The sequence below is a fragment of the Nicotiana sylvestris genome, chromosome 9 (genome assembly GCF_000393655.2).
Source record: "Nicotiana sylvestris chromosome 9, ASM39365v2, whole genome shotgun sequence".
Classification (NCBI taxonomy): domain Eukaryota; kingdom Viridiplantae; phylum Streptophyta; class Magnoliopsida; order Solanales; family Solanaceae; genus Nicotiana; species Nicotiana sylvestris.
The window spans coordinates 97,835,392-97,861,536 of record NC_091065.1 but is presented as its reverse complement, the minus strand read 5'-3'; the positions used below and the strand labels follow the sequence as shown (position 1 = coordinate 97,861,536).

The 26,145-nt window shown below is 36.7% G+C and overlaps 3 protein-coding genes across 5 annotated transcripts; 2 read left to right on the top strand and 1 right to left on the bottom strand.

Moving 5' to 3' along the window:
* The first annotated feature begins 1,988 nt into the window (after nucleotides 1-1,988).
* LOC104230237 (protein PHOSPHATE STARVATION RESPONSE 1-like) lies at nucleotides 1,989-11,231 on the top strand. Of its 2 annotated transcripts, none has more exons than XM_009782996.2 (8): nucleotides 1,989-2,211; nucleotides 4,206-4,896; nucleotides 5,025-5,235; nucleotides 5,316-5,392; nucleotides 5,491-5,530; nucleotides 6,605-6,662; nucleotides 9,901-9,970; nucleotides 10,501-11,231. In XM_009782996.2, exons 2-8 carry the CDS (start codon nucleotides 4,291-4,293, stop codon nucleotides 10,816-10,818), a joined length of 1,380 nt encoding a protein of 459 aa, XP_009781298.1. In that variant the 5' UTR covers nucleotides 1,989-2,211; nucleotides 4,206-4,290; the 3' UTR covers nucleotides 10,819-11,231. The 2 variants fall into 2 exon arrangements, with proteins under 2 accessions (XP_009781298.1, XP_070012023.1); XM_070155922.1 differs by having other exon boundaries at nucleotides 2,004-2,113.
* Nucleotides 11,232-12,734: 1,503 nt separating this feature from the next.
* LOC104230239 (cellulose synthase A catalytic subunit 4 [UDP-forming]) lies at nucleotides 12,735-21,108 on the top strand. Of its 2 annotated transcripts, none has more exons than XM_009782998.2 (11): nucleotides 12,735-12,877; nucleotides 12,968-13,193; nucleotides 13,481-13,587; nucleotides 16,686-16,758; nucleotides 16,856-17,015; nucleotides 17,657-18,269; nucleotides 18,561-18,824; nucleotides 18,929-19,141; nucleotides 19,221-19,739; nucleotides 19,851-20,201; nucleotides 20,290-21,108. In XM_009782998.2, the coding sequence occupies exons 1-11, from the start codon at nucleotides 12,824-12,826 to the stop codon at nucleotides 20,869-20,871; spliced, it is 3,162 nt and encodes a 1,053-aa protein (XP_009781300.1). In that variant the 5' UTR covers nucleotides 12,735-12,823; the 3' UTR covers nucleotides 20,872-21,108. The 2 variants fall into 2 exon arrangements, with proteins under 2 accessions (XP_009781300.1, XP_009781299.1); XM_009782997.2 differs by having other exon boundaries at nucleotides 12,768-12,877; nucleotides 12,965-13,193.
* Nucleotides 21,109-21,439: 331 nt separating this feature from the next.
* LOC104230240 (MDIS1-interacting receptor like kinase 2-like) lies at nucleotides 21,440-25,615 on the bottom strand. Its single transcript, XM_009782999.2, has 2 exons — nucleotides 22,268-25,615; nucleotides 21,440-22,031 (listed from the first exon to the last, which is right to left on the bottom strand). Exons 1-2 carry the CDS (start codon nucleotides 25,563-25,565, stop codon nucleotides 21,667-21,669), a joined length of 3,663 nt encoding a protein of 1,220 aa, XP_009781301.1. The 5' UTR covers nucleotides 25,566-25,615; the 3' UTR covers nucleotides 21,440-21,666.
* Nucleotides 25,616-26,145: the final 530 nt, after the last annotated feature.

Genomic DNA, 26,145 nt, shown 5'->3' with positions numbered 1-26,145 from the left:
TTTAAATAAAATTCATATATAACAAGTTATCGACGATAGAGCAATACACTTGCACTCAATCTAATTAACGGAAGAATTTGCAGATAAACAATCTATAGCTTCCCTTGCAAAGAATGATCGATCAGCTATACTTTTTCTTCATTTGTAGCCAAACAATGCATTATCTTCGGGAGAAATTCAAAAATAGCCAGATTTACAAGTGATCATTCAAAAATAGTCATAGTTTCAAAAGTAACCGAAATTTAGCCACTTTTCATGTAAAGATAAATCTGAACGAAAATACTATTCAAACTCCGGAAAATACTCCAGCATAATATACTGGAGTTCCAGCATAAGTATATTGGAACTCCAACATATTATAATGGAGTTCCAGCATAAGTATATTGGAACTCCAGCATAATATACTGGAGTTCCAGTATAATATATCGGTCCAGCATAATATGCTTGAAGTTCATACACATGTGCTCCAATCTCCAGTATATTATGCTGGAACTTTTCGCGTGTTGGAGTTCCAGCATAATATGTTGGAAGTTCATACACAGGTACACCGATCTCCAGTATATTATGCTGGACCGGTCCCTGTTACAGCAAAATAGTGGCTATTTTTAATGACTTTGCAAACGTTGACTATTTTTAAATGAACAGTCCAAAAACTGGCTAGCCCGTGCTATTTTTATATTATCTTCCTCGTGAATGCAAAAACTCATAAATTGTTCATAATATTAAATTGTTTATTATTAGAGCAATTATTACTTATGAATTGTACGATGCTATAAAGTGGACTATTTTCTCCAATATGTTCAATTTTATGATAATGATTCTCTACTATGCAACAGAAAAAAATTGCATCAAATAATGACAACAATATACTCAGGACTATAGTGATTTTATGACTGATATATAATAGAAACAAGGATATACCATAAACATTGCAACTATTCATCCATGCAACGTTAAATTGCTTCAACCATTCATATTAAACTTTCTTCAAATAATAAAAGAAAAAAGAAGGGACATAATTGTTTGGTTAGTAAATCACTAATATCTCATAATGATCTTAAAACGAAATAAAACCAAAGTAAAAGAGAGGATCTTATCTTAAATTGATTAACAACGTTGTCTACCAAGCAACTCAACCTCCAAGTTTCTTTACTGCATGTAGACTTTTATCTCCAAACGAGGAAGAGATTGTGAGCTCGAGTGAGAGATGAGGGATTGAGAGATTGCAGCGTAGGAAGGAAAGTTACGTTCTCTGGAGAAAGATTGCAGAAAGAAAACATCAAGATTGACTGGGAAAAGAAAAGAGTCGTAGTTAGGGTTTTAACGAGGGTATTTTGGGGTTTATAAAATAATTGAAGGGATAGTAAAGTAAGTTTTTTGGTCAAACGAAAAAAGCTGTTAAGCTAAAAAGAACAAGTTTGGGGTGACTAACTTATGACTTTTAGCTTGTTTTGGCTTAAAACACCTGGACTTAAAAGTACTTAGATGTTGAGCAAACACCAAATTAAGCCAAAAAAATGCTTAAGCCCACACAAACACCCTCTAATTAATTTTTCCAACTCGTACCTCAAAAAAAAAAAAATTGAATTGAATATCCGTTCAGTGATTGACATGTGTCCCAAGATTCCCCGGAACCACTCATACTTGAGCAAGTGAAGAAAAAAGAAGCCTTCAAAATGATTCATTTTAGGCCTTCCGAATTGGCCTTTTAACCCACTCAAAGACCTCACAATTATTAAAATCCTTTTCTAAGAAATAAAATGATTATTAAAATCCCAAATAACGAAAGGGAGATTTTAACCACACGTGCACCGCACGAGGCAGTCACCTCACAAACCAATGGGCACGCGTTTATCAAAAGTGGGACCCGTCACATGAGAGTCACCAACATCTCCTCATATTCCCCACTGTCTACGCGCTCTTCTCAAGCGCGTCTAAATCACCTCTCCACGACAACAATCTCTGCAACTAGCACTGTAGACTAGAATACAAAATTCGCAGCCAGCCAACCAAAATCAACGCTCACCGATCAATTCCGCCGGTGATGAAACCTCCCCAAAATCCGCACCTACGATTTAATCTACACCACAGGATTTATGCGTACAGTATACAGGTGATTGATATACGTTTATGAGCTCTATGATTGGCGTCTGCCTCCGATTAATCATGGAGCTTTTTGATTCTCAATTGATTACTTTTTTGCTTTTTTAGGTAATCATTCGTTATACCCTTTTCTTCTTCTACTACTTCAATAATTTCGATATTTTTCTTTAATTTGAGTTATTCGTATGTGAAATGGCTTATCTTGATTTTTAGCTTCCTTCTTTATTGTAATTTCTTAAAATTATTTTGTGTGTTTGTGGTTGATGATAATCTGGTGATTATATTAAATCTTTTCCCGTGTGGATAATCCTAAAGGAGTGATTTTTATGTTTGCATGGCTTCATGACTGTAAATTTATCTTTTAATTTTTTTTGATTATCTGAGTAGTAACTCTAATTGGAATTCTCTTGTGGGGCGGTGGGGGTGGGGGAGAAATTGTCTCGAATAACCTATTATCTCTCAGAATTAAACGGTCTGAGCTAAGAACAAATAGGGAAAAAAACAAAGGTTTCATATAGGCATATCAACTAGTTGAAATTAACTTAGTTGATAGAGAACATGCATGAGGTCAGGAGTTCCCTCGGGGTATTTTTTCATCTCATTAGCAACTAGGAATAAGTGCGAGATTTTAGAGAAACTCTAATTTTAGAAATTAAAGAACCCCTAATTTGTCTTATTCACCAATATTAGAATGAAATAAGTCTGAGTAAAGCAAAATGAATATTAGAGGATTCATACATATAGCCCATTCTAACTAATAGCTTGAGGCATAGTTAATTGATCGAGTTGCCTGTTTTTGTTTAGATTAAATTGGTTGGGAATACAAAGCTTCAATATTGACTCTAAGTCTGGACTTCTTACAGCTCTGCATTCAGTTTATCTGGTTGGGGTACTTAGATAAAGGCGGGCGCTTTAGGTTATAGCGTATTTCTAGTGCTAAATTAGCTTGACATGATCAATTCTAGTCAGAGCAAAAGAAAAAGATGAAGATAGGAGGTTAGTCTCATTCTTTGATTGTTAGGAGGTTAGTCTCATTCTTTGATTGTTAGGAGGTTAGTCCTTTATAGACAGGGTTTAATTAGCAAGTGGGTTCTTCTTGCATTTGGAAATTTACTCATCTCTTATCCGGACGTGACGGTGCTACGCAGCTGTTCAACATTGTCCAACTCAGTGCTACATTAGTTTGTTACTGTCTCACTTAAGTCATTCATTTTTTGGATTGAAACCAAAGGCATACAAGCCTTTTTCTTCTAACACAAGCTATGCTCATGTTTTGTGCTAAATTACTTGATTTTTTTGCCAGTAATCTCGACTCTCATAACTTTGTTCTTGCATGGTTGAATCCTTACTATAGACGCGAGAGAATGAAAGCCTTGATGTCAACCTAATGCCTTTCATTCTGAATTCATGGCAGAAATCATAATTCTTCTTGTTTGACTCATCAATGAAATAATCCTGTTGGGATTTCTAATGTGGATAAGTGTGAAAATGCATAATACTTCCATGTGTAGGAGCTGCAATGATGCAATTCCGCTTTATTTTATTCAACATTGCTACAACATAAGATTGTGACTGTGATGAGTTTCTTTGGTTGGCAAGGTTGCAATAGTAGTGTTAAATTACATAGAATTACTATGGTCACAAAAAAGATTCCAGATGTACCATATGTTCTACTTGGCAGTGCCAGTGTCCTGCATCATCGAGCGCTTGGTTGTAAGTTAGCTGTCATATTTTGAAATATGACTTTCATGTGTTGGGTTTTAGCATGTACCTATCTTGCACTGTTTACTGAATTTTCTCCATTGACAAAACTATGCTTGACCATCTAAATTATCCTTAATATGTCAAGACTCTAAGTTTATCTTGTATATTCCTTTTCAGCTGTAGTACCCTTGTTGTTTTCATTCATAATAATCCATGCTACTGCCTATTGATGTTGCTAACCACTTAATCTTTAATATAGTTACTTCTTTTTTATTCTTTCAAATTTTGTGTCCAGTTATGAGCACCGTGGGTGCTTAATAATCCTAAATGCAATGTATGCATCGTATTGGCTTTGAGGTTCTTGGGGTTTTGAATCTGATGTCCTGCCGGTGATGCAGGATCTGGCCGCAGGTGACTAAGAAATTAAAAAGACATTATTTGAGGTGAATATAGCAGTGTGCCGTATTCCTGCACAAAGTTCAAATGGAAGCACGTCCCGCCGTGTCTGTTCAAAGTGTGGTTGCAAGTCAACTCAGTAATTGTGGTGCATCAGGGGCACTTTCTTCTTCTTTCCCTATGCTTCCAACAGTCCTAGGAGAGAAGTATCCTTTGTTGCCAGACTTGCAGCAGGCTTCGATGGAAAAGGAACTCAAGCAACATCCTGGAACTTTTGTTTCTCATTTGCCTTCCAACAGTGGGGCTGTTGGTCTTATGTTTTCATCATCATCAGGATTCTCGGCGGATCTTCATTTCTCATCTGTTCCACCCCAAGAAAGTCACTCAGGACCTGCACCTTTCATTTCTCAGTCAACAAATAGTGAGACATCAATCCTATTACCTCATTCTGGAGTTCTTCAATCCACAGCATCTAGCCAATATTTGAACGAAAACAATGAACCCTGGTGTATAGATCCATTGCCTGATTTCCTTGACTATTCGATGAATACTCCTGTCCAGAATAGTCAGCTAGCTTGTAGCAATAAACAAAGTGATTGGCAGGAATGGGCGGACCTCGTAATCAATGAGGAAGATGCTCTGACTTCTAATTGGAACGAGATCATGGCTGATACAAGCCTTGCCGAGACAGAGGTGAAAGTCAGCTATATTTTTCTGAATTTTAATCCTCATTCATTTACTTTTCTTCTTCTTACTTTTCTTATTGATGATGAAAGAACAAAAGGAGACCCATTCTTATTTTGTTTGTTGTGTGATCAAAGATGCAAGATCAGGAGGAAAAACAACATTCAAATTTCCCAATGCAGCAAGTCCAAACATCACAGCAAATCCCAGCTGTGGCTGTAGAAAATTCAGCTATTGCTCCTGCATCATCCCCTGCAAGTGGTGCTGCAACAAAGCAACGCATGCGTTGGACACCAGAACTTCATGAAGCCTTTGTGGAAGCAGTCAACAAGCTTGGTGGAAGTGAAAGTGAGTTCTCTTGTTGTGCATCATAAATCAATTTTTAGTATTACACTGTTGTCTGACTCAGGATTTTACTTGAACTGCAGGAGCTACTCCCAAAGGTGTGCTAAAATTGATGAAAGTTGAAGGTTTGACCATCTATCATGTAAAAAGCCACTTGCAGGTTTGTGCAACCTCTTGTCCTCAAACTAGTTCCCTTTTGAGATGTACCTGTTGTTTTTCCTTACTGATGAATATGAACTTTTTTTTACTGAAATGCAGAAATATCGAACAGCTAGATATAAACCAGAAGCATCAGAGGGTATGTAAAAATTTCTCATTGTTTTGTGTCTGTCCCAGGAATTGGACTTGTGCTCTGTTTGAGATCTTCTTATGCGTGGTATTTTTGCCATGCTTGGGTTGGGAATTGTTTGAGATATGTTAAGAACTGAATGAGATAATGTAGTGGGAAAGTTATAGCAGCGGAAACTATACAGAGTGTTGGGGCTACTTAAGGGAAACCAAAAATTTTGCACACGATTTCCGAAATCATACTTTTCTTTTGTTTTGTATACTTCTCGTAGCCTTGTTTCACTCGTTTAAAAAACTCTTTTCTTATGTGTGTTTTTCCCTCCCTCCCTCCCTCCCTCTCTCTCTCTCTCTCTCTCTCTCTCTCTCCTTAGCCAAATCTTTTCTTTCAAACTTACACTGCATGCCTTATTTTCGTCTTTACTCCTATCCCTTTTTTCCGATAAGTAAAGAAGAACATAACAAACTGATACTGCACCAGCACAAAACAGTCTACTGGATTCCAAAAGCTCCAGCATACATCAATGTCATTAGCAAAAGAAGCATTACACCAGCATTTCTAAATATGGATACATCTAAATCAGATTCTTACAATTCTTTCTCAGTCAAAAAATAACCTCCCATATCAGAGTACTACTCCATCCATCGTTTTTTTTCCGGTCATTCTTTTGCTTTTTCACTCATTTTAAAAAGTAGCCACATTTTTCCTTATATTTACCCACTTGAACTAAAACCTGTCTTATAAGGACATATTGTGGTGAAGGCTAGTTTTTGAATGAAAAAAATCTTATTCGGAAGTGCGACACTACGTTGGACATCCCAGACAGGAAATAGTGACAAATATTTTAGGATAAAAGAGTATTATGAACTTGATAATGTTTTGTAAAAAAAAGTCAAGCTGTCTTTCTTTACATGAGTCATTGGCTCTTCAAATTAATGGTTAATCAGCATAATTATTTCATTGCTAAATATCCTGTGTATCTCTTGTCATTTCTTATTTCCAGGTTGTGCTTAATAAGTTTCTCCATCCGTTCTTGTCTTCTGATGATTTTGCTTGCTGACGACCTTTTCTTTGATCTCATTGCAGAGTCTTCAGAGAAGAAACATTCTTCAATTGATGATTTGTCATCTCTGGACTTAAAAACGTAAGTTGCCTAGTTCCTGTCCAGAGCTCTATTAATCAGCTATTTACATCCTTTGAAATATTGTTTGATAGGTAAATGCATCCTTTGAATGCGTATCATTCTATGTCACTTTGTTATTCTATGCATAAGAAAAACCTTCAACGATATATCTTTTATGAAGTATTAATTTATTCATATAACGAGAATCCTGATATACAAGATGTGGAGAGTGGTAGAGGCTCTTACAAAAGAATATTATTCTCTACGAGGGACTACTATCATATGTGCTTTAAAAGTATTCTAAAAACAAAAACATTATACTAACTTTTACGTGGTTATTCTCTACTTTTTCGAACACTTTTCTTCTCTTTCCATATTGTTTACAAAGCAAAGGAGCTACTTTTAGGGGTACTACAATACAATAAGTTTCTTGGATAAACTAGTGATGTCACTGTCTTCTTCGATGAGCCGACTGTTTGTCATGGAAAATGGTTTCCTTTTGGGCTTGGCCTTGTGATTAATGCATTAGACTGAAGGTTTTTTTTTTTGGACTTGGGATGTCTGGTTTTGGTGCTTGAAATCTCAGGCTCTGGATCTTAAGTTTGGGTTATTGGTTCAGATCTAGATTTTGGTGTTTTAATCTTTTCTACATTGTGGATTTGGTTTAATATGTGTTAGGTTGGGTATAGGCTTGTAGGTTTGGTTGTTATTAGAGGGACGCACGTTGTGTCATTTTCGTTGGCATTGGGCCAAGTTATTTTACAATCCTTGGACCAAAACAAACGTTAACATCAATATCAAGTACATACTTGATTTATCCACTTTTTGGGGGCATCCTTTACCTGGTCAATTTGGATTGCTTGTTTGTCCTCTAATTTACGAAAGAAGTGACTGACTATTACCAGCATTATCTTCATCATTTGCAATCACAGGGCAGTTTTAAGAAACAATTACTGCTGGAGTATTTAGAACATTAACATGGAATGTTGCCCCCCCCCCCCTTTTCTACCTTGCTTCATCCTCAAATGGGGCTTCCCAATGTGGATGCTGCATGCAGAGTCTCTGAAATGCATTTACATAACCTTAGCATGTGGTATGTCCCCTTTCATTATGCATCATATTGATGCTTAGGTTCTATTTCTTAACTATCTGATTTAGCTTTCATGATATCAGGGGTGGGGTAGGAATGTGATTTGGAGGTAAAGTATTTATCATATATATGCTCATTCCCAATTTAATCATCTTGTTTCACCTTTCATAGATCAAGCCAACAATATCTGAAGTAAACAGGACATGGATAAAATATCATCCAATACATTATTTAGAGATTACAAACTGAAAATTCAACAACTTGTAAAAATCTTCATTTGAAAATATTCAAATAATTACGGTAGAAACTTTTACATTAAGATTGACCGGTGGAAAGCCCAAATTGACAAATTTTTCTGGAGGGTAAAATTGAGTTGATATCTGAAGATTTGAAATTCTCTTGCACATATTTAATGAGAGCAATTTCTACTTCTCCATGAATCAGGAGTATAATTCATTCATTAGAAGTAACTGTATAATGGACTTCGTTGAGAGTACCATTTCCGCATATGCCCGGGGATTGAAAATATAGTATAAAGAAAAACCCAAACAAAAATATGTTGGGACAAAATAATTTTATTATCGTGGATTGTTACACCACGAACACTTACTTATATAAACATGTTATTAGAAACAAGGAATTTTCTTGGTATGGCATATGTTTATGCTAATTCTGAAAAGGAAAAGGCTGACAATAATACTGGGTGATGTTTAGTAGAAGCAGAGGCGGATCCAGGATTTTGAGACCATGAGTGCACCACTGGCTTTAACGTGGTGCTTGTAAATAGTGTCAAAAAATAATTTGATTCATAATGTCAATTGATGTGAGAACTTTTAGTATTTTATGACTTATTATCAATTTTAAATATTATTTAAAGAGATAATTTATACACTTCTTAAACAACTCAGTTCTAACCATCAAAATTCAAAACAAAGAGGGGAAATAAAATGCTAATGACAATTTAATACTGTAAAATTTGAAACTTGTGAAAATTTTAGTGCAAAAAGAAGCACAAAAAATATTACAAAAATCTTAACATATGACTAATTCTTTATATGTAAATTACTTACAAAAATAAACTAAAATATTCCTTAAGAAACTATACTAACAATTCAAAATTCTTTGAGGTTAAAGCAATTAAAAACTTAGAAGCAAAAAGGGTAAATAGAAAATTACTTGAGAGATGTGATTGAGGTTGCCATAAATTGGTATTCGGGGGAATAAAACACTGTAGGACGAGAAAAAATTAAAGATTAAAAAAAAAAAAAAAAAACTGTAGAATGAGATAGTCCAAGAGGAATCGATCCTTTGTCCTTGGATAAGTAAAACAACCATCTAGCCGGTGCACCACTTATCCTTGTAGTGCATGGGTTCCTAAGAATTATATTAGACCATTTATGTAAATTATATACATGAAAAAATTAATTTGCCGGAAGACCATGGGTTCACCGGAACCCAAATTTATAGGGTGGATCCGCCCCTGAGTAGAAGGATGTATTTGTTCCCCCAATAAAGAGAGAGGGAGGGAGGGAGAGGGAGAGGGAGAGGGAGAGGGAGAGGGAGAGGGAGAGGGAGAGGGAGAGGGAGAGGGAGAGAGAGATGGAGAGCGAGAGGGAGCGAGGGAAAGGGAGAAACAAGTTGAAGGACAAGGTGCAGAAAAGGAAGAGATTCAAATAGTTAAATTGAGGGTTTTGTGACTGAGGCCGGATAGCTGCAAGAGTTTTGTGCATTTATTATGTGCTAATTCTGAAAAGTAAAAGGCTGACAATAATACTGGGTGATGTTTAGTAGAAGGATGTATTTGTTCCCCCAATAAAGAGAGAGGGAGGGAGGGAGAGGGAGAGGGAGGGGAGAGGGAGAGGAAGAGAGGGAGAGAGATGGAGCGAGGGAGAGGGAGAGGGAGAGGGAGAAACAAGTTGAAGGACAAGGTGCAGAAAAGGAAGAGATTCAAATAGTTAAATTGTGGGTTCTGTGACTGAGGCCGGATAGCTGTAAGACTTTTGTGCATTTATTATGTGACGCTGGCAATAATGGTTCTCTGAATACAAAGAATGGGTGGTACCTTTAAGGGCTTTATTTATGTAATTTTGAGTTTCCCGTTATATCTTATTGTCGTGTATTCTTATGCAATGGTTTTCATTCAAATATGATGTGTTGGCTGCGATACAGGGGAATTGAGATAACAGAAGCATTGCGACTACAGATGGAAGTTCAGAAGCGTCTGCATGAACAGCTTGAGGTATGATTTCTTGCTTTGAAGTAAAAAGTACTTACAGTTTGATACTTTGATTGGTGGTCATTGCTTACATTCAACAAGGAACTGTATCTGTCACATGAGGAGAATGTCTGTCTGCCTGTGATGTTTTAGTTGGTTGCTTGTGGCCTTTCTGATCTTCCAATCGTGATAAACAGTTCTGAAAATAAGGAGAAGCGCAAGTCATAGTTTCTCCTTTTGTATGTTCTGTTTAATTTATGATGCAAGCAATTCCCTTAGGTTTCTCTTCCTCCTTGTGGAAGACTATTGAGATATAAGCAGTCAATCTTGAGTGCCTCATTTTTGTTGTTTTTAAAAAAAAGTAAATCTTGAGTTCCTCATAGTTCAGTACTGGGATACGAATCCTCTCTATCATAGGTAATAGAATAGCGTTCATTGATAATATGAATAGCCAACTCGTCCGGTCTATTATTTGATGGTCTTGTGGTAGCTAAAGATGCATGTGCGTTATTTATGATGTTATGTGCACTTATGGTTGTCATGTCCTTTTGCAGATTCAAAGAAATCTGCAGCTGCGTATAGAAGAACAAGGGCGATACCTCCAGGAGATGTTTGAGAAGCAGTGCAAGTCAATGCCTGGCGTGGACTTGGCTAAAGGCTCATCATCCACAGCAGATGATGCCTTTGCACAATTGTCAGATGCCGTTCAAAGTTCCTCCTGCAAAAATGATCCTGGAGTGTCGCAGGTTGATATTTCTAAAGAGGTTGATGAGAAGCAGAAAAAGCGGGAAAAAGAAGTTGGAGAGCCTGAGACAAATATAACCAGCACATTTGATTCACCACCTTCAAAGCGCTCTAAATTGGATGAATAAGCCTCCCTAGGTCACAAAACCTTTGGTAGGATAGTTATATTTTGATGCTTGGAACATCAAATTCTTGAGTAGAACAAGGTTTGGCTCGCGAAGGAGCTAAAAATGCCATGGTGTTCTTTTCATGGCAATACTTCGATGAACCATGGTGTATCCTCTCATTTGACACAGATCATAAAGAAATATCGAACTTTTGATGTTAGATTTGTCAATATGTGTCATTCTAGACTCTAGAGCTACCAAAGGTAGAACGAGGAACTGGTGGTCCTCCTGATGTCTATTTCTTGTTCAGTAAGGTTTGAGGTACCAAGATTCTTCCCCCCATCATTTGAAAATTAATGTAGGTCGTTTGAGTTGTCCGGTTACAGTGTATGTATCAGGAATGGAAGTAGTTCTTATTGCTTGGATTCTCATCAGTCGCATTATGTAGTCTTTGTTAAAGATAATGGTTTTATCATGTTGAAGCAGGCTTAGGAATTCCAGAGTAGTGAGTATTTTTCCTAAAAATTGAAAGGGACTTTCGAAAAGATTGCAGCTATTGCGAAGCAACTTAATCATATAACAACAGTTTTAAATTCTCTGACTGATACTACTGATAAAACATTTACAAAATCAGATCAGTTAATTACATGTAAGTTTTAAGGGACAAATTCAAAAATAGTCAGATTTACAAGTGGTCGTTCAAAAATATCCCAGTTTCAAAAGTAATCGAAATTTAGCCACTTTTCATATAAAGATAAATCTGAGCGAAAACACTGTTCAAAACTCGGAAAATACGCCAGTATATTATGCTGGAGTTCCAGCATAAGTATACTTGAACTCCAACATAAGTACACTAGAACTCCAGCATAATATACTGGAGTTCCAGCAAAGTATACCGGTCCAGTATAATATGCTGGAAGTTCATACACAAGTGCTCGAATCTTCAGTATATTATGCTGGAACTTTCTGTGTGTTGGAGTTCCAGCATAATATGCTGGAAGTTCATATACAGGTGCACCGAACTCCAGTATATTATGCTGGACCGGTCTCTATTGCAGCAAAATAGTGGCTATTTTTTATTGACTTGATAAACGTTGGCTATTTTTGAATGACCAGTCCGAAAACTGGCTAGACCGTGCTATTTTTACAAGTTTTAATGATAAGCATTAGCAGTAGTCTGGCGTTACTTAAAGGAAAAGTGACACTATGTAGTTGCTCTCAAAATAATAGTCGAATAAATGTATATATTTTTTTGTATATATACATTATAAAAGTTATAGTACATAAGTTTTATACACTTTTTCGGCTATCGATTGTATATGGTTTTTGATGCGGACTAAAAGTGAAAAAAACCTTTGCAACAAATTGAATTTAACTAATATACACTTGACAATGTTAAAAAGATTTTACTATCAGGATATTTAAAAATCACTTATAAGTAACTTTATATCGCAAACATGTTAAATGACCCATTACAATGCACTTAGGTGTATGTGCAACTGGTTCAGATCATGATCTAGCACAAATACAAAAGCAAGAGAAAAACTTTTACAAGTAAAATTACACTGATATTTAAATACAAATTACTACTAATAAGTAAATATCCAGATATAAATGGTTGGATACCTTTGTGTCAAAGCTATGTACAGCCTAACCATTCATCATACACTACTACCATCTAATTAGTACTCCGTATAAATAGAGAATACTTTAAAAAAGAACAATTTTATGATCACTACTACCATCTTATTAGGATAAAAAATATCGAGAACAAATTAAAAAGAAATTTTTAAAAAATGAGTCTGCATGTGTAGAGAAATAGCATGTAGAAGAAGCAAGCGTCAAGCTGTCCCTAGTTCCAAGTAACGTCTCTTCTAATCAAACCAATGACCCTTCAACTATCAGTTGGTGAGAAATCTGAACCTCCCACCAAAAAGTAGAACATTTTTTCTCCTTAATATACTCTCTTCTACTCATTCCCTTTCATTGCTCATTCCCCCAATTTGCCTTAGTGGCATTTAACACAATGGCTGGTTCTCATTCTCGCAGTGAACTTCATGTTTTCCACACTGGGGATGATGTAATATTCTTAATTATTTCTTCTTAAAATATACTACTACTCATTTTCTTTTGGTTTCTAACACGATTTAGATCATTTTTATATCAGCAGCGACCTCAGCCAGCAGAAACCAGAGATCAGTCAGAAGCTCGGATGTCTTCTTTGAAGAAAATATGCAAGATTTGTGGAGACGAGATTGGAGTGAAGGAAAACGGGGACGCGTTTGTTGCTTGTAGTGAGTGTGGATTCCCAGTTTGCAGGCCATGTTATGAGTATGAGAGGAGTGAAGGCAATCAGTCTTGCCCTCACTGTCATTCTCGCTATAAGCGTCATAAAGGTGCATGCCTCTCACTTTTATTCTTTCAAAATCTTACGTGCACCCAAGTATAGATTTAGTTTTACCGCTCTATCATCAGGTTAAGTTATGAGTTTAATTTGTTTTTCTTTTTATGTAATGACTGCGTAAAAATATTTACACGATTAGTTCACTTATAAGGTAATTACATGTAATTAATATGTGCATGCATGCATGCATGGCCATCAAAACCTGTTTCATATATATGATGCATTTGATCTTGAAATGATCTGTACCTTACAATAGCTGTATTCTGCAATGTGGTTTAGGTTGTCCTAGAGTTGCAGGTGATGATGAAGATGACTTTGATCATGATGATTTTGACCAAGAATTTCAGATCAAGAATCATCATACTTCTCCCAACCACCACCACTCGGTTAGTTAATACTTATTCATTTCAACAAATCACCAACCTATTCTTTTTTCTCTTTTCTTAGTTAAATGAAACACAACATTGTCCTTTATGTATGTGTCTAACTCTCGTCCAAGTTTAAACGAATTGAATTATTACCTTCTGAATTGAATTCGAAATGATCCATTAAAATCAGGTCAAGTCGTATAAACTACACTCCTTCCGTTCCAACTTATGTGAATCTGTTTGACCGGACACAGAGTTTAAAAAAAATGAAGACTTTTGAAATTTGTGGTCCTAAACAAGTTAAAAAGGGGCACATAGTATTTTTGTGATTATAAAATCTTCTCATTAAGGGTAGAATTGGAAGTTTAAGCTAAATTATTTTCAAATTTAGAAATGGGTCATTCTTTTTGGAACGGACTAAAAAGGAAATAGGTTCACTGGAACGGAGGGAATACTTCTATTGGTCAACATGCAGCCTAAACATACAAAATCAAGTTTAGAGAGTAGGAATTATGTAAATTTGGAAGAACTAAGTTAATACTTGAAAAAAATGAATGAGCTTGCACCTTTTTTTTTTTTTCTCAAAAAAGCAAAACAGGAAAAATTAGGGAATGTTGGATGATGTATTGTTAGGGGACTTGGATTATGACCCGTTATTGGACCCATCCAAAAAGACCCAACAAATTTTGAGTGACTTGGGGTTATGAACCGTTTATTGATATAAGGAATTTTTTCATTCCTATACACTATTGAAAACTTTATTATCCTAAATGTTCATGTTTAGTAAATTACCCTACCTACACAAGTTTTATTTACAAAATATATACATTCTACCTTAAAAGACTCTCAATCTATTATTAGTGTCTTCAATTAAGGGATTTAGTTACACCCTTTTCCTTTTTTTTTTCTCCTCTTCTCTTTCCATATTTTTCAACAATCGTAAACTTAGTTTCATGATAAATCCTCACATTTCAGTAAACTTATTTGTTCATGAACTGATTGCTAAATAACTGTAAGTATTACATATATTCCACATATGCTAGCGGCATGATAATATCGTAAATGTAAAATCATAAAAAAAAAAAAAAAAACTAAACAATAACCTAAATAACTATTTCTTCAAGTGTTGATTAATTTCCTTTGTTTTTTCTTCTTGTCTGCGACGAAAGTTATATTTTTTGGTTAGAATTCTGTAAATTTCAATTTCACCTTCCATCAGGATGCTTTCTAACAACTTGGATCAAGCTTCTGTAAGTTTTAAAATTTTAATACTTATCTACAACTTCGATCAAAATATATACAATCCACCTTAAAAATAAATTTCATACAACTAATTATATATTATACAATTTATCTACAATTTTCACACATTATTTTTACCCAGTTAAATACAATTAATAACATACAACTTAAATACATATTTTATACAAATATGTCTTTTGTCATAGTAAAAATAAATTTCATACAACTAATTATATATTATACAACTTATCTACAATTTCATACATTATTTCTACTCAATTATATACAACTATAATATCATACAACTTAAGTATAATTTTTATACAATGTTGTTCAACTTTCATACAATAGTTAAATAAACAAAATAAAAATATATAAACAACAGAATATAATTTTTCTACAATTTTACTACAATTTCTGCAGTATACAATATGTCATGTCGTCTTCTTCTTCTTTTTCTTCGAGTTTTACTCTGAAATTCAGCCAAAACCAAGTCTAATCTTCACCAAAACCCCTCAAAATTGAGATATAAACTCCAAATCATATTCCCAATTATTTGCAACAATACCCAATCCAAACAAAAAATGATTTTTGAAAACCCAAATTCGAATTCAAAGCTTCAAAGCTTTTTAATGGCTGTCAGTGGTGGAATTGCTGCTCTCTTTTCCTTTATTTTATATTATTGAAATTAGGGATTGAGAGATAGAGAGAGACGTAGAGAGAATTCTCAATTCTTTGCAACAACATCCAATTCAAACAAAAAAATGATTTTTGAAAACCCAAATTCGAATTCAAAGCTTCAAAGCTTTTTAATGACTGTCAATGGTGGAATTGCTGCTCTCTTGTGCAAGATACGTGGGGGAGGGGGGTGAGATGTGGAGAGAGAAATGTGGGGGAGTGGAAGATATGTTAGAGTAATTTTAGGACACTAATTATTATCATTAATTCTCTTAAAATGTACATAAATGGTAATTGGGTATATAAAATGTAATTATAGTAAAACTTGAGTAGGGAGAGTAATATAGTTTTATATAGTGTATTTGATCCACTCATTTGGTAAAAATAGCACGGGCTAGCCAGTTTTCGGACTGTTAATTGAAAAATAGTTGGCGTTTGTAAAGTCATTGAAAAATAGCCACTATTTTGCTGCAACACGAAAAGTTCCAACATAATATACTGGAGATTGACTGTGTATGAACTTCCAGCATATTATGCTGGAACTAGGGGGATTCATAGGGTAAAATGTGGGGCACGTGAACCCATGGTCTTTCTTCAAAATTAAATATTTTATGTACATATTTTTTAAAATTGGTATATTATTAAGTGTTGGCACCCATGCTCCAAGAAAGTTGAATGTTGCACTTGGTTGAAAGTTGAGTTATTTATCAGAAGGAAGAGGGATCAATTCCCACTTAATACATTTTTTTCTCTTTTTTAGTAGTGCACTCATATACTAAAAATCCTAAATCCGCCTCTGGCTGGAACTACAATACACGGAAAGTTCCAGCATAATATACTGGAAATTGAAGCACATATATATGAACTTCCAGCATATTATGCTGGAACTCTAGTATATTATGTTGGAAGTACAATATATTATGCTGTAAGTCCACTATATTATGCTGGAAGTTCACTATATATTGCTAGAATATTTTTCGGATTTTGAACAGTATTTTCATTCAGATTTATCTTTACGTAAAAAGTGGCTAAATTTCGATTGCTTTTGAAACTGTTACTATTTTTCAATTGTCACTTGTAAATGTGACTATTTTTGAATTTCACCCGCTCAAATGTGACCTAATCTGTCCATTTGCAACCTCTAACTCCATACAATATTAGAAATGAAATGAAATCAAGTGTTTGTATGTTGGCAGGAGAATGGAGACTATAATCAACAGCATCACAACGCAAATGGCGCTGCTTATAATCAATCCGTTACTGGAAGCGGTAAATCAATCTATTCTCATCCAAATAAGTAACTGTTGCACTTTATTATTTATTGGAGCATGTCAATGTGACTTTCTTCTCAATGGAAAAATTACAGTGGCAGGCAAAGATTTGGAAGATGAGCAGAAAGAAACTTATGGTGACGCAGAATGGAAGGAAAGAGTTGAGAAATGGAAGAACAGGCAAGAAAAGAGAGGTCTAGTAAGCAAATTGGGTGATGGTGGAAATGATCAAGCTGATGAAGATGATGACTATCTGTAAGTCTTTTCTTTTTCTCCAATTTATTTCTCTCCCTCTGCCTTCACAAGGTCTGCGTACACACTACCTTCCACAGACCCCAATATGTGGGATTATACCAGGTTTGTTATGGTTGTTGTTGTTGTTATTTGACCTATGTATTGTATTAGTAATAGTGGAAGATAATATTACTTCCTCCGACCCTTTTTATCTCTTACTTTAACAAACGAACTTGGTTTAAAACATTTGTTACATTAGAAAATCAAGAATGCATTAAGTTTTTTTTCTTTCTAATTCCACCCTTACTACTCCAAGTAGGCATATAATCATTCAATTACTCATTTAAGGAAGAGATAAAGTTAATTGAGTCAAGTACCCCATATAATGGTGATAATAAATGGTTGTCTTAATAGGTGCCCAAAACCAAGTTGAGAAGTTATTGGTAATGAAGACATTACATTCTTAAAGTTTGAATAGTTGCATGAATTTGAAGTCTTGCTAATTGTTGAAGTTGTATATGTAATATTACTAACAAATTGGGTCAAATACTACAATGGTCCAACATGAAAGGAGTATTTATGAATTGAAACAGATCAAGCATTAAGCATATAAAACTTGCAAAGATTTCAATGTTTTAACCATTTCAATGATTTTCAAACAGTTTGGCTGAAGCTCGGCAACCACTCTGGCGAAAAGTTCCACTTCCATCAAGCCTAATTAGTCCATATCGCATAGTCATTGTACTCAGGCTTGTAATTCTTGGATTCTTCTTCCATTTCCGGATCTTAACGCCAGCCAATGATGCTTATCCATTATGGATTATCTCTGTAATATGTGAAATATGGTTTGGTCTATCATGGATACTTGATCAGTTCCCCAAATGGTCACCCATAAACCGTGAAACTTACCTTGATCGCTTGGCATTGAGGTTTGAGCGTGAAGGCGAGCCGAATCGTTTAGCTCCAGTGGATGTGTTTGTGAGCACAGTTGATCCCCTTAAGGAGCCTCCTATTATCACTGCAAACACAGTTTTGTCGATCTTGGCTGTTGATTACCCTGTTGAGAAGGTCAGCTGTTATGTATCAGATGATGGTGCATCAATGCTGCTGTTTGATGCATTAGCAAAAACGGCGGAATTCGCAAGGAGATGGGTGCCATTTTGTAAGAAATATAACGTAGAGCCTCGAGCACCTGATTTCTACTTCAATGAAAAGATTGATTACTTGAAAGATAAAGTTCAGCCTACCTTCGTCAAGGACCGCAGAGCCATGAAGGTATCTATTAGTACTTCATTTGTCTCATTTTATATGGCTTTATCGGAGTAGACGTGTTGTCTAAATAGTTAATTTGAATTACATCGTTAAAAAGTTAGTTTAAAAGAGAATCCTATTCAAATAGTTTATTGTGAAAGTTGTAGAAATGGAATCGTGTCAAACATTTTCCGACGTCCCATAATGGAAAGTGTCATATAAATTCGGATAGAAGGAGTATCACTTGTCAGGGGTTTAAGTTTCTTTGGCTAAATCATATTTGCTGCAAATTGAAAAGTCATTATCTTGTGGCAGAGAGAATATGAAGAATTCAAGGTAAGAATTAATGCATTAGTGGCAAAGGCTCAGAAAAAACCAGAAGAAGGATGGGTAATGCAAGACGGAACTCCATGGCCTGGTAACAATACCAGAGACCATCCTGGTATGATTCAAGTTTATCTTGGTAGTGAAGGTGCACTTGACGTTGAAGGAAAAGAGCTACCGCGCCTTGTCTATGTTTCCCGTGAGAAACGACCAGGCTATCAACACAACAAGAAAGCTGGTGCCATGAATGCTTTGGTTAGTAATTCGTACTAGTATTAATTTCTGGCTGGCCTTCCTTGACATTCTTTTAAGTCTTCTTCGGCATGTTATATGTAATTGATTCTGTTTTTTCTAAATAGGTTCGAGTCTCTGCAGTGCTGACGAATGCACCATTTATGTTGAACTTGGATTGTGATCACTACCTTAACAACAGCAAGGCAGTTAGAGAAGCCATGTGCTTTTTAATGGACCCACAAATTGGAAAGAAGCTCTGTTATGTCCAATTTCCCCAGAGATTTGATGGTATTGATCGCCATGATCGATATGCCAACCGTAATGTTGTCTTCTTTGATGTAAGTTTAAACGCAGCAATGTGGTTAGCAAAGGGTTTATTCTCAGTATTTAATGAGTTCTTTTTCTTCATGGCGACAGATCAACATGAAAGGCCTGGATGGCATTCAAGGGCCAGTATATGTTGGAACAGGTTGTGTTTTCAACAGGCCGGCATTATACGGCTATGATCCACCTGTTTCAGAGAAGCGGCCAAAGATGACATGTGATTGCTGGCCTAGTTGGTGCTGCTGCTGTTGTGGTGGTTCAAGAAAGCCCAAGTCCAGGTCCAAGAAGAAGAGCATCAAGTCCTTACTTGGGCTATATAGCAAGAAAAAGAGAACAATGAATGGAAAGAACTACACTAGGAAGCCATCTGGACCTGTCTTTGATCTTGAGGAAATTGAAGAAGGACTTGAAGGATATGATGAGCTTGAGAAATCATCTCTTATGTCCCAAAAGAACTTTGAGAAACGATTTGGGCAGTCCCCAGTTTTCATAGCTTCCACACTCATGGAAGATGGTGGGCTTCCTGAAGGGACAAATCCAACAACACTCATAAAAGAAGCCATTCATGTTATTAGCTGTGGGTATGAAGAGAAAACTGAGTGGGGCAAAGAGGTTAGAATCATAATGAGTTATCAATGGTCGCTTCGCTAGCTTCTACTAATTGGTTTGATGGTCGCTTCACTAGCTTCTACTAATTGCTTTTCTTTCTTATTTTCTTGACAGATTGGGTGGATTTATGGTTCTGTCACAGAGGACATTTTGACTGGATTCAAGATGCACTGCAGAGGATGGAGATCAGTTTATTGCTGTCCAAAAAGAGCAGCTTTTAAGGGATCAGCTCCCATCAATCTATCAGATAGATTGCACCAAGTCCTGAGATGGGCTCTTGGTTCTGTCGAAATCTTCATGAGTCGTCATTGTCCCCTTTGGTATGCCTGGGGTGGTAAACTCAAATTGTTGGAAAGGCTAGCTTACATTAACACCATTGTTTACCCTTTCACTTCCATTGCTCTTCTAGCTTACTGCACCCTTCCAGCTGTATGCCTTCTCACTGGAAAATTTATCGTCCCAACAGTAAGCGAACTTTTAAGTCATCTGGTTCAACAATATGTTGAAGATTGATTTTAATTTTCTAAGTCAAAGATCATGTTTCTTTTTGCAGCTTAATAACTTTGCAAGCATTTGGTTCATGGCTCTCTTCCTCTCCATCATAGTCACAAGCGTACTCGAGCTGCGATGGAGTGGAGTAAGCATTGAGGCCTGGTGGCGTAACGAGCAATTTTGGGTCATTGGAGGTGTTTCAGCACATTTGTTTGCAGTTTTCCAAGGCCTTCTTAAAGTTCTTGCTGGTGTAGACACAAATTTCACCGTAACAGCAAAAGCAGCTGAGGACACTGAGTTTGGGGAGCTTTACCTCTTCAAATGGACCACACTCCTCATCCCACCAACCACTCTGATCATCTTGAATATGGTTGGTGTTGTGGCTGGTGTTTCGGATGCCATCAACAATGGTTATGGTTCATGGGGTCCTCTCTTCGGAAAGTTATTCTTCGCCTTTTGGGTTATTGTCCATCTCTATCCTTTCCTAAAGGGATTGATGGGCAGGCAGAATAGGACTCCCACCATTGTGGTCCTATGGTCAATTCTTCTTGCTTCAATCTTCTCACTGGTTTGGGTCAGAATAGACCCTTTCCTACCAAAACAGAAGGGCCCTATACTCAAGCAGTGTGGAGTGGAATGCTAAATACCATGCCTGGTATATGTGTGATGTATTCTTTGCCAATTTTTGTTAGGTAGCTATTTTGATTGCAAGCGACACATTGTATCTTTCTGCTAGTGATTTGCCTAGCAATAAAGTGAAGACTAGGAAAAGGAGAAGGGCACTCTGTAGCATCCAAACTTGTCCATGTATATCAGATTTTTAAGATGCTAAGCATCTTCTCCTATAATCTTTAATGACTTACACCTCAATTTTCATCTCTGTGAGGCTGTATTCAAGCTCATATTTCATACACCTAGTCACTTCCTTTGGAGAAATTGTTATAAAATCACATGGAAATCTAGTGTACTACCAACCTCAGCAGGATTTTGTGGTTTCTTTTGTTTTATTATTTGTTCCTGCTGGAAGTTAAGATATCACTTAGAGAACTTCTAATATTATTATTACTATTATTTTTATGTAGATTTAACTTTTCCCCCCCTTTTTGTCTTATTGGGTATGATGATGATATGATCGAGCCTAAATGAAGAAGTGAGGATTCATATAGTCGACTCCAACTAGCTAATGATTGAGGCATAGTTGTTGTTGGAAGTAAAGATATCAATATAATTAGGATTATAAGACTTTGAGATCTGAATATCATGCTCAACAGGATGATATTATTTCTTTCTCTCTAGAGAAAAGTGCACCCACAACGTAATAATTCGGCCAGCCCCAATGTTTCATCATTGAAACTATATAGACACTAACACTAGAACTCTGCTGCAGCCTGTACATTTTTCACACCTATACCTCAGGCTTGTCATCTCATACTTTCTGCTATTTCTGGAAACTTGTTAGTTTGCTCACTTCTATTGACCCCAATGGCTGTGGAAGGTAAGGCAAAGTCTGAGCAGATAATTCTTGTGCTACAGAACGCATGGTTGGTCGTGACTCAGGAGTGGTACGTGTGCATGCAAAGGCAATCGTGATAACAAAAACCACTGCTTCTGCCAAGTGGCCAGTGGGCGGTTGAAGTCTTTGGTCAAGAACATCCTTCAAAAGAATTTCCGATGATAAAGTTGTTGCTGCTGATAATGAGGTTAAAAGCTCCCCTGGATGCCTTCCCATCATAATCTCCATAGCCACAACTCCAAAACTATAAACATCACATTTTTCTGTAACGCGCATGGTAAATGCAAGCTCTGCACAACAAGAAACACAAGATGTTAGTGAAACATTCTTCTTTGCTAAAACAAGAATATCAACTATCACAAGCCTGTTTAGCAGAAAATTAGCTGCATCAGGGACACTAAAATCAGAATACCTAATAAGGAATTGCAAGGGTTTAAAAGTGAGTGTCTGCCTGCATTCTTCCAATGAACATACTGAAAAAACCAACAGATATATATATGGATGCATTAGCTAATGAGTAAAATACCTGGTGCCATGTAGCCATAAGAACCAGCAACTGAGGTCCAATTTGATGATTCTGAAGCTAGCAGCTTTGCTGTGCCAAAGTCAGAGAGTCGTGGCTCGAACTCTGACTCAAGCAAGATGTTATTCAGCGATACATCACGGTGCACGATGGGTGGGGAGCAGTCATGGTGCAAGTAAGCAAGTGCATGTGCTATTCCTTGCACAATTTTCACTCTTGTGCCCCACCCCAGTTCCGTTACCATCTCACTGTCATACAGAACTTTCCCGAGGCTACCTTTTTCTATATACTCATAAACCAAGTACATGCACCCATTCTTGGAACAGTAACCAAAGAGCTTGATTATATTCCTGTGTCTCACCTCTGTCAAAGTTCTAATCTCATTCTCAAAGCTTCGACGACTTGTTAAAGGAATGTCACTTGAGTCTGACATGTTGAGTCTTTTGACTGCAACAACCTGCCCAGATGGCAAAATTGCTCTATAAACACTTCCAAAGCCTCCTCTTCCAATGCAGTTTTTCTCATTGAAATCTTCAGTAGCTTTCACAATGTCACCAAATGTAAACTTCCCTTCTCTTTCCCAAATGAGAGACTCTGAATTCTCATACATCTGGCTGGCTTTGATCTCCTCATCGTATTGCTTAGCCTTCCTTCGAGATACAAGGCATGCAACAAAAATGATTGCCAAAAGTATGAGGCAGGCCACCGGTACAAGTACCCCAATAAGAACCTTTTGATTCTTGTTTCTGGACTTCTCATCCGGGGTAGCCAAATTACACGAGGATAATCCTTCTACATTTCCACACAAACCAGAGTTTCCAAGAAAAGATCTAGCAGCCGCTCCTTGAAATACTCCATCGGTTGGAATTGGTCCTGAAAACTCGTTGTAGGAAAAGTCCATTTCCTGAAGACTGACCATGCGAGATAATGACGGAGGAATTCTACCTGAGAGGTTGTTATGTGAGAGGTTGAGATCCTCCAATGAGGTAAGCTTGGCCAAGTTTTGTGGGATTGTTCCCGATAGCGAATTGCCACTGAGGTCCAAAAGAATACTCAACCCCATCAAATTTCCAAGTTCAGAGGGAATACCACCTGATAATGAGTTGTTGCCAAGATTCAAGCTCAAAAGTCTCTCGCACTTCCCAACATCTACCGGTATGTTACCACTTAACTTGTTTGTTGACAAGTCAAGATACTGGAGCTTAGTTAAATTTCCAACAGACTGAGGGATGCCTCCTGTAAGATTGTTTTTGCTCAAGCTGAGATTGTAGAGCTGGCCTAACTTTGCCAGTTCAGAAGGAATTTCACCGGTCAATTCATTTCCTTCCAAAGTTAACACGCGCAGCTCCCTCAGATTCCCTAGCTCAGCTGGGATCACACCAGAAATTTTGTTTCCATCCATTCTTAGACTTGTGAGTTTTTCACATTTCCCCCATTCAGGTGAGAGTTCACCTGAAAATTGGTTGTCAATGAGAGAAAGGAAATCAAGATTCGGGTGCACGCCAAATGCCTCTGCAAGATTACCAGATAAGTTGTTGCCTTCAAGCCTTATTCTTTTTAGCTCTGTGCAATTCTTCAAGCAATCTGGTAACTTTCCACTGAATTTGTTGCCATTTATTGTCAACTCCTCAAGAGCAAACTGGCTACATAATCCAGGAGGCAGTTCACCACTGAAGCTGTTATTTGAAAAGCTGACACTGGACAATTGAGGACTTTTTTTTCCAAAATCCTCAGGAACACTGCCCGAGATATTATTACTATATACAAAAAAAAGGTTCAGACTGCTGAGGTCAGAAATGATGTCCGGCAGCTCACCACTAAGTCGGTTGGTATTGATATCAAGGATCTGAAGAGATGTCAATTTCCCAATCTCAGGAGGAATGGTTCCACTGAGAACATTGCGAAAAAGATGCAACGTTGTTAGATTGGTTAAGTTTCCAATGGATGGAGGTATTGTTCCTGAAAGCTGGTTGTCAGAGAAATCTAGCTCCAACAAGTTTTGCAAGTCTCCAATCTCAGAGGGAATGGGACCAGTGAAATTGTTATGAAAGAGGAAAAGATATTTGAGGCTTTTCAACTGACTGATTTCAGATGGAATATTCCCAGTAAAGGAATTGTTTTGAAGCTGCAAAGATGTCAGCTCAGTCCAATTGGTGATGAAATATGTTGAGATCTCACCAGAAAGAATATTAGAAGACAACCCCAAATCAGATAACTTGGTCAGAGAAGAGAAAGATGGAGGCAATGGTCCTTGCAAGAAATTCTCTGCTAAAGCCAAGACGGTGAGGTTAGTACACAGGCCAAGCTCAGAAGGAATGGTTGAATTCAAACGATTCTTTCGAAGGTCTAGTTGTTGAAGATTTGTGAGTCTTCCTATAGAAGATGGAATATTTCCTAGAAATGAATTGTTGAAAAGTACAACAACTTCAAGACTAGTGATCAAACCAATTTCATCAGGAATTAGGCCAGAAAACATGTTAAGACCAATCCGAAGTTCTTTTAACTTGGACAACTTGGTAAAATTTGGTGACAATAAACCTTCAAATGAATTGGATGAAAGATTAAGGTACTCAAGCTTGTCTAAGTTGGTGAATACTGTTTCTGGGATTGAACCATTCAAATGGTTTAAAGATATATCGAGGTAAGTCAGATTATGGCAACGGAGTACAAATTCAGGGAATTCTAACCTCAATTCATTGTAACCAAAGCTCAGATGTGCCAACAGAGGCATATTCCTCAATTTAGACCAATCAGGAGTTTCTAAGTAATTTGATCCAAGATCCAAGTACCTTACCTTCTGAAGATTGCTAATTTGATAGGGAATAACACCATTTAAATTGTTGTTATAAAAACTGAGATATTCAAGTTGTGTTAACTTCCCAATCTCTTCTGGTATGACACCTTCCAAGATATTGTTACTCAGGTCCAAGAAAGTGAGCATAGAGGCATTGCCAATATTCGAAGGTATCGATCCACGGAAGTTATTGCCATTGAGATTAAAACGAGTGAGGTTCAGGAATGAAGTAAAATCAAGCTGATCAAGAGAGCCAGAGAGGGTTGCATCAGAAAGATTGATCTCAGAAAGTGTTCCACCAGTATTGCAAACAATAGCTGTCCAATTACACAAGTTTCTGAGATTGGAAATGGACCAAGAATCCAAAAAAGAAATAGGAGATAAGTTACTCTTCCATTTGATTAGAGCTTCAGCTTCAGTTCTTGCTGAAGATGTGATATTTAATGGAAGTGAACAAAGAAGTAGCACATGTAGAATGTAAACAAAGGTACTATGAAATGTTGTCATGTCTAATACTTGGTTTCAAGAAGAATACAACATTTTTGAGCTTTTACTTCAAAAGGGTTGTCATATATAAGTGGACGACAAAAAGGGATAGTAAAATTAGTGGAAAAACAATCATATCCAAATTAAAGATGTAGTTGAAAGGTACAAGGCTTAATGGTCCAATACAAGATGTCACAATAACACGGTTTCAACTCATTAATAAATAATCTTGCCAATATCATATTCCACCTTGACCAATAATATATAAATACAAGTTTTGAGTGTGAACAGTTTAGTGCGAAAAGTGTAGTAAAATAACTTGCTCGAAAACCAATATTATCCCTACGGATGGCCCAGTTGGTTTGGAGGGCGGTCATCCGTACAAATAACCTGGGATCTATCCCTCCTCAATATCTTCTGGGTCGAGTTTGCGCACACGGCTTGCCTAGTGCGATTTACATTTCCAATATGATTTGCAGGCTATTACATAGCAGGGAGTTTACCCAGTAAGCATAAAGTGCTTACCCGAAGGACAGAGACTATGACAAAGACTGTAACAGCTGCTGATTTTCTGGGGTTTAAAAAAAAGGGAAAACCAATA

Bases quoted from the DNA above. Each gene is read 5' to 3' on its own strand.
- LOC104230240 (XM_009782999.2), bottom strand. From the start codon at position 25,565: ATGACAACATTTCATAGTACCTTTGTTTACATTCTACATGTGCTACTT. The intron at 22,032-22,267 runs GTATTTTACTCA...CTTGTTGTGCAG, and splicing joins TTATGGCTACATGGCACCAG to AGCTTGCATTTACCATGCGC.
- LOC104230237 (XM_009782996.2), top strand. From the start codon at position 4,291: ATGGAAGCACGTCCCGCCGTGTCTGTTCAAAGTGTGGTTGCAAGTCAA. The intron at 5,531-6,604 runs GTATGTAAAAAT...ATCTCATTGCAG, and splicing joins TAAACCAGAAGCATCAGAGG to AGTCTTCAGAGAAGAAACAT. The intron at 9,971-10,500 runs GTATGATTTCTT...GTCCTTTTGCAG, and splicing joins GTCTGCATGAACAGCTTGAG to ATTCAAAGAAATCTGCAGCT.
- LOC104230239 (XM_009782997.2), top strand. From the start codon at position 12,824: ATGGCTGGTTCTCATTCTCGCAGTGAACTTCATGTTTTCCACACTGGG. The intron at 18,825-18,928 runs GTTAGTAATTCG...TTTTCTAAATAG, and splicing joins CTGGTGCCATGAATGCTTTG to GTTCGAGTCTCTGCAGTGCT. The intron at 20,202-20,289 runs GTAAGCGAACTT...TTCTTTTTGCAG, and splicing joins GAAAATTTATCGTCCCAACA to CTTAATAACTTTGCAAGCAT.